At 33.7% G+C, this 18,756-nt stretch overlaps 2 protein-coding genes across 2 annotated transcripts in view; one reads left to right on the top strand and one right to left on the bottom strand.

The window, feature by feature from the left end:
- The window catches only part of LOC147073160 (NADP-dependent malic enzyme-like), a 97,163-nt gene extending 86,722 nt beyond the window's left edge, over positions 1-10,441 (top strand). Inside the window, exons 7-12 of the mRNA XM_085945309.1 lie at positions 413-595; positions 5,467-5,692; positions 6,314-6,456; positions 7,206-7,376; positions 8,474-8,597; positions 9,904-10,441. Coding sequence (XP_085801435.1) covers positions 413-595; positions 5,467-5,692; positions 6,314-6,456; positions 7,206-7,376; positions 8,474-8,597; positions 9,904-10,025 — 969 coding nt within the window. The 3' untranslated portion in view covers positions 10,026-10,441. The remainder of the gene's footprint in view (positions 1-412; positions 596-5,466; positions 5,693-6,313; positions 6,457-7,205; positions 7,377-8,473; positions 8,598-9,903) is intronic.
- Positions 10,442-14,960: 4,519 nt separating this feature from the next.
- Positions 14,961-18,484, bottom strand: LOC147073159 (uncharacterized). Its single transcript, XM_085945580.1, has 5 exons — positions 18,442-18,484; positions 17,511-17,585; positions 17,205-17,283; positions 16,379-16,429; positions 14,961-15,194 (listed from the first exon to the last, which is right to left on the bottom strand). Exons 1-5 carry the CDS (start codon positions 18,482-18,484, stop codon positions 15,107-15,109), a joined length of 336 nt encoding a protein of 111 aa, XP_085801706.1. The 3' UTR covers positions 14,961-15,106.
- Positions 18,485-18,756: the final 272 nt, after the last annotated feature.

Here is an 18,756-nt window from a genome sequence, read left to right as displayed (position 1 = left end):
GAAGTTTCTTTTGATATATCGATAATCGAGAAGAAAGTGTACTAATATCCTATTGATTTGATACCAACAATGTAGTCTATAGACTATACAAGATTCATCAATATTTTCCGTGTAATTTTTGAGTTACCTACAACCGAACAAATATTCTCACTTGAATTATACCACTATTATAATATTTGTTAAATTGACAGTGCCATCTATTTGACAATAATCGAAACAGTGACACAATTTCTTACAAAATAGTGAACAAACACAGGTTTATGCAATTTACAACACCTATGTCTAAGCACCATCTGTGAATAAAAATACATTATAAATAATACTTAACACAATCACTCAATTTTATATTGTCAGTTACAATTCCTGTTTGTTAGTATAAAATCCCATAACATAAGCTGTGTAATGTTTTCAGTTTGAGGATTTCGCAAACTCCAACGCTTTCCGACTATTGGCCAAATACCGAGGAAAATATTGCACCTTCAACGATGACATTCAAGGAACCGCTGCCGTGGCGGTAGCTGGACTTCTGGCTTCTCTGAGGATCACAAAAACAAAACTCTCCGATAATGTCATCGTCTTCCAGGGAGCAGGCGAAGTGAGTTATAAAATATTTTTTATCCTCTTCTAATTGTCAACAAGATGATTTCGAATTGAATCTTCTCCATATTATGAATTTAAGTCTTTCACCGCTAAAGACGAGCCAGGCGCGTGGCCATTTCACTGCTGACGAGTTAATTACCACATTTCATTATCATGCTAATTGCTACACCCCAGGCGTGTCTTTAGCAGTGACCGTGTTGTGGTAATTAACTAGTCAGCAGTGAATGAATTTAATTGAATTCTTCTATTTCATAAGATAAACAAAACTAATACGTTTTATCTAGCTAAAAGTTTAAAGATCCCTGTTTTAGTTTATATGATTGCCTGAATTTGTACTTTTTGTTAACCTAGTATGTGGGCATTTTCGCCAAAGTTTGTACATTGCGTTTTTGGCATGTCCCATGACTTTGATTGATTTTTTCATAGTTATTATATTATAAAATGTTGGAAAGTTATGTACTTTTAACATGCAAATTTATTAATTTACTCTATTCAATCAGTTAAATACAACTATCTGACCTGTATATATTTTTAATTGATTATTTAGATCGAAAGGTAGTGCGTTTTTACCATGTCCCACCCATAAATTCAAATAAACAAAGTCTGATTTCGTCATTAATTTTGAGTGTGTAAAATTAAATTCGTAGTGTTTTCAACAGCTTACATTATATATTTTTGGAAAATATATAGTTTTTTCGTAAATTTGTACCAATATTGAAAAAAAATCACGTTTAAAGTGTGTCCCAGGATATTTGAAAAAGTGGAACTCCACATTCCGTTACCACGATTTTAGCATGAAGGCGAAAAATTTTCACTATAAATATGTTTTTTTTTAATGTAGCAACATTTTTGTATAACACTGATCGCCATGTACACTTTAAATTGTTGGTGTGTGTCGGTATCGCTATCGGAACAGGTTGCTTTCTGGGTTGGTCATTTAAGAAGTTCCACTACTGTTACCACGATTTATAAGGTAAGAAAACACATATTTCTATTTCACATACTACACATATGGAGCTTATCTTTCATACTACAGATATAATAAAACATATCGCAGGTTTAACAATAAAACTAAGCTAAATTTTGGCTTCAAACACTTCTGAAACAGAATCCGTTACTTCCACTCCGAAACTATATTGGTGGTAACGTATATGTGGAATGTAAAAGTAACGAAATGGCATGCATAAAGTTGGGTTTACAGTGTGTGTTTAGTTCTTCATAGATTATAAAAAAAATTATTTTGTCTGTTCGTATGAAAAACAAAAATATTTTCATTAAAAAATATAAAAAATAACCTGACTATAATATAATAATATAATAAAGATTAAAAAAGTATGTGATATGTCTGAATACGCAAAAATAGCGCACATAAAAGTATGGAGATAAAAAAAAACAACAGAAGGAAAAGAAAAAACACCAGACTGAAATAATTGCGAGACAGGCACTGGCTCTGTCATACTCTTTCTGTTATACGCCACCAAAATTTTAAAACTTCTCCATACATTTTAGGCATAGAAATTTATAAAAATGTATGAAAAAGTATTTTTTTGTCACGTTTAACAGAAATGTGTACTCGATTAGATTTAATACCTAGAACTGTAGGTATTCACGAAATGTCAGAAAAGTACGTCTTGATTACAATCAACCTGTATAGCTACATTTTATGTTGATGAATACAATTAAATTTCAAGACAACATAAAGTCGAACTTGGTTATTACGAGGAAGATGGGACCGACTGAATTTGCTTGTTATAAGCGTTACTCGTTATATCAGAGAATAGGTATTTTTAAATGAGCATGTCACATTACACAAAAAGCCGAAAATAAAAAATTTGGAAACCATCGTAAAAATCCCCGAAACGAGCATGGCATTCATAAACTACAAAAGAAGTTGTTTATTGTAATTAACGCTGGTAGGTACCTACGGACTTCACAAACCTTGGATTTTTCAACCATATGCGTGGATACTTTTTTATTATTGTCGGTGAAACACCAATAAGGTAGGTACTTAGACACTTTACTAGTGTCATAAACGTAATCCGACCCCGGCGGCATCCTGTCCAATCGGATTTTATTGCTTAGGGTCGAAATGTTTTAAAACGGTCGACACATTAACAGTATTTTAGCTCGGTATATCCGATAAGTTGCTCGTTATAACAGTGAAAGAATTAAATGTATGGCGAAAATCATAAACCAATTGTCAACAAATGTTTCGTTATTACATCCGAGATCTCGCTATGTCAGAGATCGTAATAACCGAGTTTGACTATAATTATTTTCGTAAAAGTTATATACTCCGTGCCGCGCTAGGAACTCGCGTCTGAATCCCTTGCTGATTTTTTTTTTCATATATTGTTAATTTGCTTAAAAATATTTTTTATCTGAGTTACAAATAATATAAATGCCAAATAAAGTTATGGTAATGTATAGTGTGTCAAAATTATTACCTACCTTATTTTACAAGTATTGTGAAATTTATTATAAAATATGTCTATTTTAGTGATTAAGTTTGATTTGTTTTGTTATTTTGACGCACGTTGAATATTTATCTGTCTATCAAAAAATTCAAATAAATTTCATAAAACAAAAATTTGTTTTTATGGTAACATGTAACTTAAGCTTTACAAATTACACTCCGTTACCATTTCGTTCCATTCCGAAAATGTCCCCAAAAAAGTTGAACGTTAACTATTTTTCATTTGATTATTAAATAACGAAACTTATTTATTTTTCCAATAAAATTTAGTAAAAGTGATTATTGTCTTTAAAAAAATAGCAGAACGAACATTGATTGGTTTTTTCAAATACTAAAGGAAAAATGCTCTGCCATTATAGACATAGGGTAACGGAGGGGAACGAAATGTGCCCAAGAATTAAAATTCAATAATATTTTTTGACTATTTGTAGTTTTATTTTGAAGTGTATGGTTTTTTTAATCTAATAGAGCTCTTTTAAGTGATAAAAAGTGTTTCATTCATGTTTTAAAAGCTAAGTTTCGTAGTCACGGAACGGAAACTTATTATGCCCAATTTCATAATAAAAATGATATAAATATTGTATTAATCAATATTTTGCTGAAAAATTGCTATCACCAATTCAGCAATAGAACAAGGAATCTGCTAGCTATATAAAAATGGTTAATTTGAGTGAAAAAATAATATTACCCAAATTTCAAACATGTACAAACTTTGGCGAAAATGCCCATGTATACCTTATTAACAATTTTATAAATTATCTAAAAATTGAAATTGCCCGCGATGACCGAGCGGCTAACGCATAGGCTTATAATGTCGTGGGTCCCAGGCTCGAATCCTGGGTCTGGCAAATACCTACACATATTTTTTTTCAATATGTATTTGGAGTCAGAGTATGGACCTAATGAATAGGTTGAGCAAGTGGCTAATTTCCATTTCTCGTAAAAATATAAATCTGTATATATAATCTATACTTACCATAATATAATCTTCTTAGGATCGGACATGTTCAAAAAAAACACGCATGGAATTCCTGTGCATGTCTATGACAGATAAAACAAATGGTGGTCAAAATTATAGTTTTCTTATAACTGTTGTCTGATTTGTTAGATTTTCAGTGTGGACTTATATTTTATGATGCTGTATTATAATTTGTGTTAGATTCGATTTTAGTTTAGCTAGATTTTAATAGTGTTGAGCAATAATCGGACATAACCCTCTGTGAAGCTGGCAACTTTGTATGAATACTGAAAATAGTTAGACATATCACTCTATGGAACTGACAACTTTACAATATTGAGTTAACATAATGTTCTTTATTGGCATCATCTCAAAACATCAGTCACTGATAACAGTATATCCACATATTGGGTAACCACCAGTGGCAAAGGGTGGAGGTAGGCTGTTAAGATCAGACATAAATAGTTCACAATAAACTCCGTCAGTCATAGGTATTTGTTTTCATTTAACGTCTACAATTTACAGGTGGTGTTGGTAAGTTTTTAAAAATCAATTAAAGCTTGCAGTTGATGAAATCCATCCATTCCATTCCAGTGTCCGTTTCTTTACATATTGTATATAGTTTGCCAGTTTTCTTGGCGAATCGTATTATCTGATTTGATTGGTTTTCAGTTTAGATATGTATTTTATGATACTGATGAATTCTAATTCTCAGTAATTAAACTCGATATTTTCCAATTAAGACCCCATACGATGGGGATAATAATTATTGGATCATCGTATTGTAATATTTCAGAATCACACGCCACAATCAGAACATTAAAATTAATACCTTCCTAAGTATTTAGTCAATAACGATCGCCTACGCCAGATGAAATACGAATATAAAAAGTAGATAAATATGCACAATGACCAAATAGACTGATTTGTATTATTGTGACACCACAAGCCCCCCCCACCCCCCCCCCCCCCCGACACTGTTATGACGCACACATATAAACAACACCGATCAACAACCCGTAAACATACATGTAATATGCATACAGTCATACAGTGGGCTTTCATTGAGTGTATGCCGCGGTCGCAAACTCACAAACGCATACACTGGAAAGAAACTGGGTTTTTTTAAAAAGGCGTTAAAAGATAAAAACGAGAATCCTTTTCAAAAATATAATATTGCTCGCGGGCCACAGAAAAATATGCGGCGGGCTGCGGTTTTCCCGTGCCTGCTATAGAAGGTTTCTCTTTTGTCTCATCTTTAGGTTAAACTTTACTTAAAATTTTTAATCAAAGTTTGGTACATTTTCATTTTGACGGCTACGAAATAGGACTGTTGAGTTTTGGTGCCAAACATTGTGTTTGTATACTAGAGATTGACATGTTTGAGCGATTGGATATCAAGCACTAACTGACCTAATTCTTTGACCCTCAGGCCTCCCTCGGCATAGCGGCGCTGTGCGTGATGGCGATGATGGCAGAGGGAGCAAGCGAAATGGAAGCGAAGGCCAAAATCTGGATGGTGGACTCCAAGGGTCTCATTGTGAAGAACCGACCCGATGGAGGCATCAACGAGCACAAAGAGAAGTTCGCCAAGTCTCATGCACCCATTAAAACACTCCGCGATGTCGTCTGCACTGTCAAGCCCAGCGTACTTATAGGTGAGTAATGCGATATGTCTAAAATTACAACTTTTCAGGAAAGCCAAATTGAAATTGATTTTTAGACCTTTTTTGGCTTTTTGCCATTCTCCTTTTGCATTAGAATTTACTTATTTACACAAAGCGAACATTTCATTTTATAAGTCTAAGACATTCATCATTCAATATAATAAAAATATTACAGTCAAGTACGGTTTATACAACGGCAACAAAGTACAATTTATTGTTAAATTTAAAATAAAAAAGAAAAAAAAGTACAATAACATAAAAACAGCATATTATCAAATTATGAAAACAAATTGAGTAGGTAGACACCAGAAAAAAATCATTTATTGCATTGCTTGAGTGCCTGACCGGAGGTATTGAACATGTCAATAGAAGAACTATTAGAAAGAGAATGAATCCTTGGCATTGAAGAATAAACATGGAATTTGGCTTTAAAAAAAATCAACATGAAGTAGCTACACTGTTGAATACTTTGATAACCATGAATATCTTATTGAATGGTCCAGTCGCAGTGCAGTATCTTTTTTGAGACGCAACGGTAGAAATATCTGCGATGATTTACAAATCATATGAGGATTACAAGAATAGTAATACATGAATACATTGTGTTTACAGGAGCCGCAGCCATTGGTGGTGCATTTACTCCAGAGATTCTACAAGAGATGGGTCGCAACAACGAGCGTCCAGTCATCTTCGCCCTCTCCAACCCCACCAGCAAGGCGGAGTGCACTGCCGAACAGGCCTACACTCACACCGATGTGAGTTAATGAATCATAATTTACACAAATCATTTAACAATGCATTAATTTTTCACGTCCTAGTTCCTTAAATAATAATTTTATTTTTCCCCGTAGTACATACATTGATCTTTATCCAATAAATTCTGTCATCATCAGCCTGAATCTATCCACTGCTGGATGAAGGCCTCTCCGAGCTGATTTCACTTCTCTCGGTCCTGTGCGTTGCATTGCCACGTACTTCCACAGAATTTAACCATTTCATCGATCCAGCGGCCTGGCCTCTAGGTCTACCTTGCCCAGTCCTACCGGGTCTAGTGATTGTCCCTTCTTCGAGCTATGTGTCTAGCCCATTTGAGGTTTTTACCTAACTGTATTACAACGCAAACCCTTGTCCGTTTCCTTATCCAATCATTCCGCTTTTATTCCTTTCGCGTTATGCCCAGCATGCATCTATCCATACCACGATGTGATACTCTAAGTTTCTAGATCTCTCTTTTACTTACGGTCCATGTTTCACACGTATATGTGATTACAGGAAGTACACACTGGATGAACACTTTGCATTTTAGGCACAGTAAGGGGTCATTTTTTAAGACATTATTCAGGCGGCCAAAAGCACTCTAGTCCAGCTTTACCTTGCGAATAATTTCATCAAATATACATCCATCTATAGACACTTGGTGACATAAATTCTGTACCGGCTATAAACAAGAATCTATTGAGATTCACGAAAAAACCACTTCTGACTCTGTGTTTCTGAATTGTAGGGAAAGGCTGTGTTCGCATCTGGTTCTCCATTCCCTCCGTTCGAATACAAAGGCCAAACGTTCTACCCGGGACAAGGCAACAACTCGTACATCTTCCCCGGACTGGCTCTTGGAATCATCTGCGCCGGAATCATCGACATCTCTGATGACATCATCTTACTTGCTGCCGAGGTATTTAATAATTCACATACTTCCACCGATAAATTTGAATAAATTTACCTTTTGAGAGAGAGGTTAAGTTAATGTCGTGAGAAATTGTATTTTTTTTATACTAATAAACAAAAACTCACATACCATAATAATCATAATTGAATGCTGAAAATTAAACATGTGACAATAGTCATAAATGATTAAAAAATAAGTTGGAAGCAATTTTCACATCACCGTATACTAATTCATACATGAGACTGGATTCAAAACATGCTATTCAAAGCTTTGTATGAAAAGATATAACCATTATATTCCTGAAAGTGGTGTATATCATTAGCGAAGGGTGGAGGAAGGTTGTTAAGATCCGCCATAAATAGTGCACATTAAACTTTGTTAGTCATACGTATTTGTTTTTATTGAACCAAGACTACAATTTATTTATAGATGGTGTTGGTTAATTTTTAAACATCAATTAAACCACCAAACTATAATAGTTTTCATATACTCTATTCTATTATCAAAATGTTGAAATAGTAAAAATGAATCAATTAAGAGCAGAACATCATGCACAGAATATTGAAAATATTTATCTAGAATTTATATTTGCATATTTAACTGTGAAATAATTGATTTACTCAACTCGGTCACTTGTGCACTTGTATTGGTTCAATCCTCAGTACCTCTATATTATCAGTCAATAGACAAGTGCCTACTTAAAATAATGTATCTTTCAATTACGCTGTGCACCACTACAATGTATAGCAGTTTTTACCCATTACAAACAAAGAACTCCTGTGTAGTAGGCCTGCCCGGGGCATAGAGGGAAAAGGTAATGTTTTGTCGGTGCTCGGCCTTATAGGCTGCGGTGCATTTTTTATGTAAAACTTTGTTACTAACGGTACAGCAAAGTGAATCCGGTTGACGTGGAAAGAGAAACCATCGAAAAATGAAGACAATACCAGAAAGTTTCACTTCTGTTGTTCGCCCTTGCCATGCACACATTTTTACTTAACAATATTACAGGGGTTATGTTGTATTGTGCAAATTATAAAAGTGCATGACTGTGTATAATAAATGTAGGTACCTAGAGATAATGTGATAATATTCTTCATTTTCAGACTTTGGCCAACCTGGTGTCCGACGATGACTTAAATAAAGGCGGCCTGTACCCACCGATCGAGTCCATTCAGCACTGCTCTCTGAACATTGCTGCCAGGGTTGCCGAGAAGGCTTACCAGACAAGTACGAACAATATTGTTAAACGCAGTGATTCTGCAGTCAAAACCGCACCAGCTTTTCGGCTGTCAATTTGTTTTATATCGTACTCCAAACCAGGAGGAGGAGGAAATAAGCCAACTAGTCACTAATTATTTATACAGTATAAACCGTATTACGATGTCTTGCGCAAAGTGCAACAGCCTTCTAAGCAGTTTCAATTTTAAAAACATTATTTTAAAGTCGATGACAATTGAACAAAACAATTGAAAATAGCGTTGATTTAATTCACATTACGCACTGAAAAAAACCAAAAAAAATAATAGTTTTTTGCATTTTGCAAAGTCAGAAAAAAAAAATATTGGGAAGTTTTATAAGGCTTTCTGGCCATGTGAATGTCTTCATAAATTATTAATTTTTGTTTACTTAAATATTTTGACTCGGCAAGTCTAAAAACTAGACACCGCGGACAATAATGATCACAATTTAGACTACATGCATTCGATAACTACATGCACATGGGCACATGTAATTAGAGTTTCAGGCTAGATATTCATCGCTAGACTTTAAGCATGGAGGGTCTGGGTATGGGGAATGTACTTGGAAAAGTGTGATATTCCGCAGCGAAGCGATGAAAAACTCTAAATAGTAAAGGGGTAAATGTAGAAGTCAGTGACACCCGATATATTTTTTTATCCTTACTACCTCCCACCACCATCAAAATCAATTAAAAATATAGATATTTATTTTAAATGGAACCTGCCCAAACCATTTTTCTGTGTGCCTAATGCCAGGCATGCAGTTCAAGAATTTACATATTTTTTCATACATCTTTGGATGGCCTTACAGCACCTGTACACGTGCATGGATTTACTTGCACCAATAATGAGTATTTTAAACTATCATGGCAATAACTGTTTACAAGTAAAAGTGCTGACTGTCTCTCCAATTTTATTCTTCAAGAGTAAGAGAGACACGTTGTAATTTTATGGTTATTTATTTGACAGTCCTAAAAATCGGTTGACCTCAAAATGAATCTCTGGGCGATGTAGTTCATTTTTTTCCGGCAGGTTCGCCATTATTGTTCTACTGCGCAGGTGCAGATATCAAACGAATCCAACTGATGTGTGAGAATTCAGAAGCTTCCGAACTTTTTTGATTCATGCATATAATCTTGCAACCTGCAAGATACTACATGTTTACTCATGCATTTTCTTGTTATGGCCGCAATCATACGTACTGTCGGCAGTAAATCCATGCACATGTAAAGGGGGTATTACACTATAATAATATGATCAGATGAAACGTCAATATCATTTTTTTTTATTTCTAGACAAAGCATCAGTGCTGCCAGAGCCAGAGGATAAGGAGGAATTCATTAAGGCTCAGATGTATGACTTCCACTACGCCCCGGCACTTCCCCCTGTCTACTCGTGGCCTGAATTCAACGCATAACCACCACCAACGCACCATATGTTAAATTATACTATTACTATATGAATGTAAATTATGTTGCATGTTCCTGTTCAATAAATTGTCTACGATGCATATAAAGTTAACTATAATAATATATTGTGATGTTGTTAAGTTAACTGCATGCCTAAAAGAATGATTACAAATGGCTGGTTGCTGTAGTTTTATTTGTTTACTGTTTGATTTACGCAATATCATGATTGCCTGATTGGTTATTTTATTTTAAAATTATGATAGTAATATTTATTAATTAATGTGAAAACATTCCAATTTTCGTGAATGTTTATGGATTCTATTGTTTTTTGTCATTTATAATAGATTTGCTGTCATGGAAATGCTTGAAAGTTATTCGAATTCAAACAAAAAATTTGGTGAAAATATGTCAATAATGTACCTTTAATAAAAAATAATAATTCATAATATCTTGCAACATTCTTAGTGCGCTAAATCATAAATACATAATATCATAAAATGTGAAATATATTTTTGTTTATTATTGGCATGTCATTCCATGTTTTTATTAAGTATAAATTTATGTTTTATGTGCCGTTTCGAAATAAGCCTGTGATCTTGGTTTTAAGTAGGCGAATCAAATCGCTCATTCAAATGAAATTTTAACATCTCTTTTTAAAAACACTGTACATAACCAATTTTTATAATTTATAATATATATTTTATTCAATAAATATTTTTAGCAATACATTTGTCTTTTATTATAAAACTATTTCAGTGTCTGCCTCAATGAAGGATTGTTCGTCTTCTTAGTCGATGTCTGTTCATTTGTCAGAGCATTATTACGGACACCATCCAGGTCCAGGAAGGTCCGGTCGATACTCGTGAAGCATCAGTATCTCGTGACCAAACCAGGTCCAATATAATTTCTTCACTTTCAATGCAGGGAGAGACGGTATAGTCCACATTCTTATCTCCTTGTTATTCTTAAAGTCATATCGTACACTAAGTATCCGCCGCAAGCACCAGTTCTTGAATTTCAGTATACAGTTGGGCTGAGCATTTATCAGGTGCCATAACACTCAACCAAAAAGCAGCACCACCAGAGTGCAAACGTCTAATACGCCGTATTTGGTTTTAACTGAGTAAACTTGACCTCAAGTTGGACTGCCCACTTCGTAAAAACAAATAAAATCCAAAATAAACAATCGTTAGTGTTGGTTAGTGCTGCAAAAGTTACTGTATAACCAATCGTTAGTGCTACATTAGTATTGGTTAGTGCTGTAAAAATTATGGCTATTGCCATTAAATTACAAAAGTTATGGGCAAATCAAATTATAAAAAACGTCAAGTTGGACTGCCCACTTTTGAAAAACGAATAAAATCAAAATCCAAAATAACCAATCGTTAGTGCTACGTTAGTGTTGGTTAGTGCTGCAAAAATTACTGTAATTGCCATTAAATTACAAAAGTTATGGGAAATCAAATTATGACAAGCGTCTAGTTGGAGTGCCCACTTTTGAAATAGCCACTCGTTAGTGCTGGTTAGTGCTGCAATATTATCGTTAGTGCTATTATATTAAAAAAGCTGTAGGCAATTCAATGTGGGCAGTCCAACTTCACGTCAAATTATACTGCCCACTTCGTAAAATCAATTAATTTCAAAATCCAAAATAACCAATCGTTAGTGCTATATTAGTATTGGTTAGTGCTGCAAAAAATATCGCTATTGCCATTAAATTACAAAAGTTATGGGCAAATTATAAAAAACGTCAAGTTGAACTGCCCACTTTTGAAAAACGAATAACAATCAAAATCCAAAATAGCCAATCGTTGGTGCTACGTTAGTGTTGCAAAAATTACTGTAATTGCCATTAAATTACATAAGTTATAGGCAAATCAAATTACGACTAGCGTCTAGTTGGAGTGCCCACTTTTAAAATTCAAAATTTTGAAATAGCCACTCGTTAGTGCTGGTTAGTGCTGCAATATAATAGTTAGTGCTATTATATTAAAAAATCTATAGGCAATTCAATGGTGGGCAGTCCAACTTGACGAACGAGTTGGACTGCCCACTTCGTAACAACAAATAAAATTGAAAATCCAAAATAAACAATCGTTAGACCTACGTTAGTGTTGGTTAGTGCTGCAAAAGTTACTATAATTGCCATTAAATTACAAAAGTTATGGGCAAATCAAAATATGACAAGCGTCTAGTTGGAGTGCCCACTTTTAAAATTCAAAATTTTGAAATAGCCACTCGTTAGTGCTATTATATTAAAAAAAGCTGTAAGCAATTCAATGTTGGCAGTCCAACTTGTAGTCAATTAAACGTCACTGGTTTTCATTAAAATGCCACTTTTCCTACTTAAAACTTACCTTTCGGCATAATATACATATCATAAATATGCATGAAGCGTGTTATCTTTCATATTAAATATTATACCAAACTAACCTCGTATTTTTTTTTAATCTTAATTTTCTCGGTTATGCGTTAATACGGAATACTGACTATGGATATAAATATTACAATCTTATAAGAACAATCACTAATCAAAGAGTAAATAAAAGCCATTAAAGAAATTATAACAATGTCGTTTAGTTAACACGGCTCAATTTTATATACCTATAAAATATTGTTATCTATAACGTTATTTTGAAAAATGTTCCTTATTTTCGCATACCTACTTATCTATTTAGAGCGTTTTTATGTGAAGGTAAGGCTCGCACAAACCAACGCGAATATTCACCAAGTACCCCGTCAAAATATCCCGAAAAAAGCACCCGCCATCGGTACGGAAGGTCCGGTGAAAAGAGTCTCAAAAAAGCCAATGCCGCTGTAATGCTCCCTACTTACCTATTGTTAATGAACAAACGTAACATTTATTCACGCAGGGGATCAAAAGATACAATGAAAACCATCAATTTGTCATATATTTGGCTATTTTTTGACTCTTTTGACCGGACCTTCCACATCGATGCGGGTGCTTTTTTCGGGTTATTTTGACGTGGTAAATGCGAATCGATGGCAGTGTCGGAGCAAATAATTGTATCAATGATATTATAAAATTATTGATATATTATTTGAATGCTCGATATCGAAACGTCAAACAAACAACTTTGTAAGATAATAACTTAATTCCCTTCGGAAATCTGAACGTCGCGTGCTCTTTCCCGTAAGCCAATACGAGCTTGATTGGCGAATAATTCGCTTTGGTGTGTGCACGAATGTTTTAGGTTACTTTATAATTATGATTTAAATTTTATGAAATGCATTGGCGAACTCTATTATGCTACACTGATTTTTGAAAACGGCGAATTTTGTCAATTTAAAATGTTTGAATTTTATACTTACATTGTAAATGATTTTTATATTTTTACTTATTGTCTACGCTTATAATAGCGTTTTCGCCATATAATAGCGGTTTTTTCGATGATTGCTCAAAAAATCTCGCTTAGATGCTTTCAAGTATTGAATATAAAAATCTGACGTTTATCCAGGGTGTACGGTCGTAACATAGAGCCTAACGTTGTCTGACTTTAAGCACTCGATTATTTCTATCGCTTTGGATTTTGTTTGATAAATATTGTTTTAAAAAAATGTATTCAGTTGAAAATGTCCCTCTGAGGCGGACGAAACCGGTCCTAATCTATTGATTAAAAGTGGAATAAGCACTACAAAAAAAATTGCGTTTTATTAAATAAAAACAATACAATGCAGTCCACCATGAATTGACAGTTAACAAAATAAAAGAGAAAAAAAATGAAGAGGTACCTGTAATTGAATAGGGAGGGGGTGGATCATCAGGCCTTGGGGAGTCGAGTGGCATGTGACAGCCTCGCATCCACGGAAATTTTGCACTTTGCTGGTAGATAGTGCATGTATGTCTTTCATCTGAATAAATGGCGTTTGAAGGTATGTAGTAACCTCCCCATGTATTCTTGATGGGATAATTGGTTCTTGTTGGAGTTTTGGTCTATATAGATTTTTTAAGTTTTCGATATTCATTGTCATGGCAGCGGAGTGAAGTGTGCGGGTCGTTTCCATCTGGTGGTAATTACTTCTTGCTTATACATACATTTCTGAGAAAATATATTATAACCAATAGAAAAAACTTTTTAAAAAAAAGTGCAGGGATCGAACCTGATACCTCGGTTTCACGCCCATAGACCACTACGCTAAAGGTACCATACTTAATTACGACCAATTTTAACTAACAGCTCTTATAATACTCTCTGAAGCACTTTCTAAATTGAGCTACTATTGGCTATCGGCTTTTAAATCAAAGTAGGTATTACTTTAATTACTGACCGATGTCACGGATCACGTTGTAGCTTCCTTGAACTTACTAATAATATTCAAATACATTTTTTATTCAATGAATAATTCACAAGATTTAAGAATGGAACATTCCAATTATTGAATACACATAATTTTGAAAGCACTTCTGAGAAAATATATAACCAATAGAAAAATTAGCAAGTTCAAGGAAGCTACAACACTAAAATATCTTGAGTGATCTGTGATGTTGGTTAGTAATTAAAGTCAAATTGCAATTACTCAATAACATGATTTGAAGACTTGCTAACTTTTGGCAGTAACCCCACAATATGAAAGTGACAATTGAATGAAACACATTTTTAATTACAGAATTTTTTTTAATAAAAAATAAGAAATAAATCAAACACTAAAAACTGTAATCTATGTCAACAGCATCATCAGAGAAACATCAAACTTGAACACTCCATAGTCCCGTGACCTGTTGACAGAAAACCAACAATTAATTACATAATTATAGAATCTTACAATATTAGAACAATCCACAATTAGGCATTAATTTTGACTTTTTATCTGAGACTTGTGTTATCATTGTTGGAAAGATTCCGGACATAAATAATTATTCAATATGGATTGTTTTAAAGAAAAATGAACTGTCCCATTCTGGATTGAGATTGTAGGCACTGGAAGTCCTGACATCTCACCTAGAAAGGCTTTTAATCTACTTCTTTCAGACCCCCACACAAACAAAAAGTCGGCATGGTATATTTAAATCTCCAGAAGCATACTCTGATCAGATTAATTGATTACATACTATAACACTAACTATTTTTTACATTTGTACAAACCTAAAACATGGTGACGGAACAGTCGAGAAGATGTAGGTGCAGATCAGTTGACTGTGAGGTGAAGTTATCCATCTAACAATAAAAACAAACAAATTAATAAGTCAGGAATATTTAATGCAAAACATAACAATCTACGTACACCAGTTCAAATTATGGTAACATTACAAACTCCTCAAATTGAGGTCAGTAGCTGGTTATACCACGTATTTCCCAGTCTCCGCTATTTGCCAAAGAATGATATGCAACAATAACATTTCAGAGTTATGCTTCAACATTAAATGAATTGAGTGTGAATATTCAAATACTGTTAACATTCTATTATTTTCATGCTTAAACCGGACTTGTTTGGATGTTTGGATACAGATGTATATATTTTTTGTATTCTGTTTCATCAAAAATTGTGACAGAAGCACATATGTGTATGACGGAAACTGTTCAAACTACATTTAATTTTATGGCAATGTTTGCAGATGCGAGTGTGGGTTTAGTTTTAAAACTTTAAAGCGGACTGTGAAGACATGTTTGTTCACACACAGATTGTTGTCTACACAATGTTTTGGAAGACTGAATTGTTTTATTTAATTTGAGACTACAGTAGAACCTCGTTAATAAGAACACGGATAATTCGAAAACTTCGTGAAAAAAGTCCCTTGAACATTTTCACATAAAACCATACCTTTAATTCGAAATTAGTCCTGGCATATAAAAATATTTAATAAATCGTAATAAAGTACACTATTTCATGAGCCAGTCATTATTTTCGAAATTTCGTAAAACATCATAAATTACTTATAAGGTAATAAAAATAATCCTGACATTTTATGACCCATTAACACACACAGAACCGGAAATTTGGTAGGCATATCTATGATCGTAGACGATACTGATGAAACTCAATTTTTTTTTTAAATTTATATATTTTTCCCCATTTCATAATTTGAATCTTTTTTCGATTTTCGGTCCCATGGAATTCGTATTAACGAGGTTTTACTGTATATAGTTTGAATTCATATCAATCTTTTGAATATCACACTCGATACGAGCAATGTAGTCCAATTTTCATATAAAAACATTATATTGTCCCATTCTGGATTGAGATTATCGGTTAATAATTGCGACCGGTATCTCACCTAGAAAGGTGTTTCATCTTCTTCCTTAGACAATCAAATTAATCAATAACTAAAATAATCTGTTGCAGTCACAAGAAGTAACAAACCAATCAAAGAATTTACATACAATATTTTTCAATTAATTACCTGTCATCAGACGGGTGGCCGATATCATACTCTATCCAAACTCCTCGGTTTCTGAAAATAATAATCGGTTATATCAGTGACCTTTCTCAATTCCAGCGTCACATGAAAAATGATTAAAGACAGTGTCAGATTCAAAGGGTATGTTTATCAACATAGACGTTCAGTATGGTGCATGGGTTATCATCATGTACTTGTCAAAAAGAATTCACCTAAATTATCTTCATTATTCGACGCACCAACAAAGGAAAGTGAGTTGTTGAACAATAAAAATCCTTTCACGATCTCACGGGTAGGAATGATTTAAATTATAAAGCCGAAACATCAATCACTCGCATTCAAACCATTAATGTTTTACTTTTGGAGCTGTCTTCGATCAAAGGTTGGCACACCTCACTATCCTGGGCCAGATGTATCAGATCATCGAAGCCATTGACATTGAACCACTTACGAAGACTTCTACCTACATTTCTGCTGTTGACTTATAGCTTTCCCTACATTATGAGTAAAAGTCATACTAAATATTCTCAAAGTATGCAACTTTTCTGTGTTTGATAGTAGCTATACATTCTGTTGTCTTAAAAAATCGTCACCAACGATGTAATCAGCGCAGAATATCTTTACATTCAGCCGGCTAACACCTCAACTGCAACACCATGTCAATGTGATAGTATTCACAAAATACACGTAACCTAAATGGACTTAGTGCAATGACATTTAATTTTTGTTGATGACAACAGGTTGTAGAGAAATAAATCGCAGGCGTGTGGAGCTGCCCCCCCCCCCAATACGAAAAGATTGATTGATTCGAATATTAAATAATATTTACCGTATTATACGATTCTCAGTAATGAAGTGCAGCTGAAGGGATTGCTGTATCCACGTGCGAGGGCAGGCAAAGCTGTTTGCTATATGCGTGAAGAAAAAAATTGATTAGATCACAGAATTAAAACATATGAGTCTTGCGAGAAACTTCTGTTATATGTCAGACATCCACGGAAGTTGATAATCATGGTAAGCTACTTTTTAGCCCTCATGTGATTACACTTATGTGATCATCATTTGCAATAATAATTTAAACGAAATTTATCAAATTAGGATTAAAGTGAATTAAAATTAATAATTTAATATTCACCTCTGCGGTTTGGAAGAATTGACGATACGGAGTCTGGCAATTTATAGCTTGTAGAATTTCCCTGCTGATGATTGCCTTCACCGAATGTTCATGATACCTGAAAAAATATTTGTAGATATGTATTAGTATGCAGAATGGTTGTAAAGAAATATAACAGGTGGAAAAGTGTTCTTCAGACATCCACGAAAGTTGACAAATCATAGAATCAACAGTTCTCTTACAAACATAAAAATAGTTGTCATCATTTGAACATACAATAAAACCTTGGATTGCAAGTAACTTTTACTGAGAGTGTTTCATTTATAATAAATTTAAATGTGATGAACGAGTGAGGTATTGCAAAACAAATAGTAGACAATACGCTCAGTCTGCTGAGTGTCAAGTGATCACAACTGAGCCGATGGTCCTTTTCTTTTCCTGGCCAAAGGAGGCAAAAGCAAGTTGCATTGGATAGGTTACTTGTTAGTCACACAAAAAGAAAATGATTCCAGTGAGTCAACAGATAGCAGAGATTCTATTAATTGAACTAGTGTTAAGTTGGCAGAACTCCCATTATAATGGTTTTGAAAAAGTTGTTTTTGTTAATTCCACTTTTAATTCAAGTTATTTACGTTGACAGCCATTTTCGGGCTATAAACCCATCTTCGGAACGTTCGACTATAACTTATGGTTACACGAATGAAGTATTTGTGGATTGATTTTTGAAATGATCAGTTTTCAAGTTATGGGTGCAAGAATCCTACATAGAGGTACGTTCAATAATACTAGCATACTTAAATAGAATTTATGAGTTTTATAAGATTGACTATTGATATATATATATACCTATATTGTTAGTTAGCTTTGTATATGAATTACGTATAATTGACAAGTCACTCAACAATATTATTACTGCGCTCCACGTTAATTTGTAAAATTAAATTTTACTTACCAAAGTGAATAAATATTGAAGTACAGAAGTCAACAGAATCCATTTGAGCTTGCTATAAAAAGAATAACAAATACATTAGTAACAAGATTTTAACAAATTTAATACGCTAATATATTTGAAAATGCCATCAGATGTAATTTTAATGAGTCGTCATTTATTCAATTCGATTACACTTTAAAAACCATCATTTCAGGAAATATTATTTAATATTTTGATCAATTTTTAAACAGTATGAAAAGGTGCTTACGTTAAATGTTTCTAGACGATGGACAGGTGCTGACGATAGACGCTGAAAAAGAAACACTAAATTAATTC

The sequence above is a fragment of the Rhyacophila brunnea genome, unplaced genomic scaffold (assembly GCF_057557595.1).
Source record: "Rhyacophila brunnea isolate RB1 unplaced genomic scaffold, BYU_Rbru_1.0 scaffold_18, whole genome shotgun sequence".
Classification (NCBI taxonomy): domain Eukaryota; kingdom Metazoa; phylum Arthropoda; class Insecta; order Trichoptera; family Rhyacophilidae; genus Rhyacophila; species Rhyacophila brunnea.
This window is presented reverse-complemented; position numbering and strand designations above follow the sequence as displayed.

Coding starts and splice junctions, on each gene's coding strand:
- LOC147073159 (XM_085945580.1), bottom strand. CDS start 18,484: ATGGATTCTGTTGACTTCTGTACTTCAATATTTATTCACTTTG. Junction 17,586..18,441: donor TTCAATATTTATTCACTTTG/GTAAGTAAAATT, acceptor CATTCGGTGAAG/GCAATCATCAGCAGGGAAAT. Junction 16,430..17,204: donor ACTGAGAATCGTATAATACG/GTAAATATTATT, acceptor TATTATTTTCAG/AAACCGAGGAGTTTGGATAG.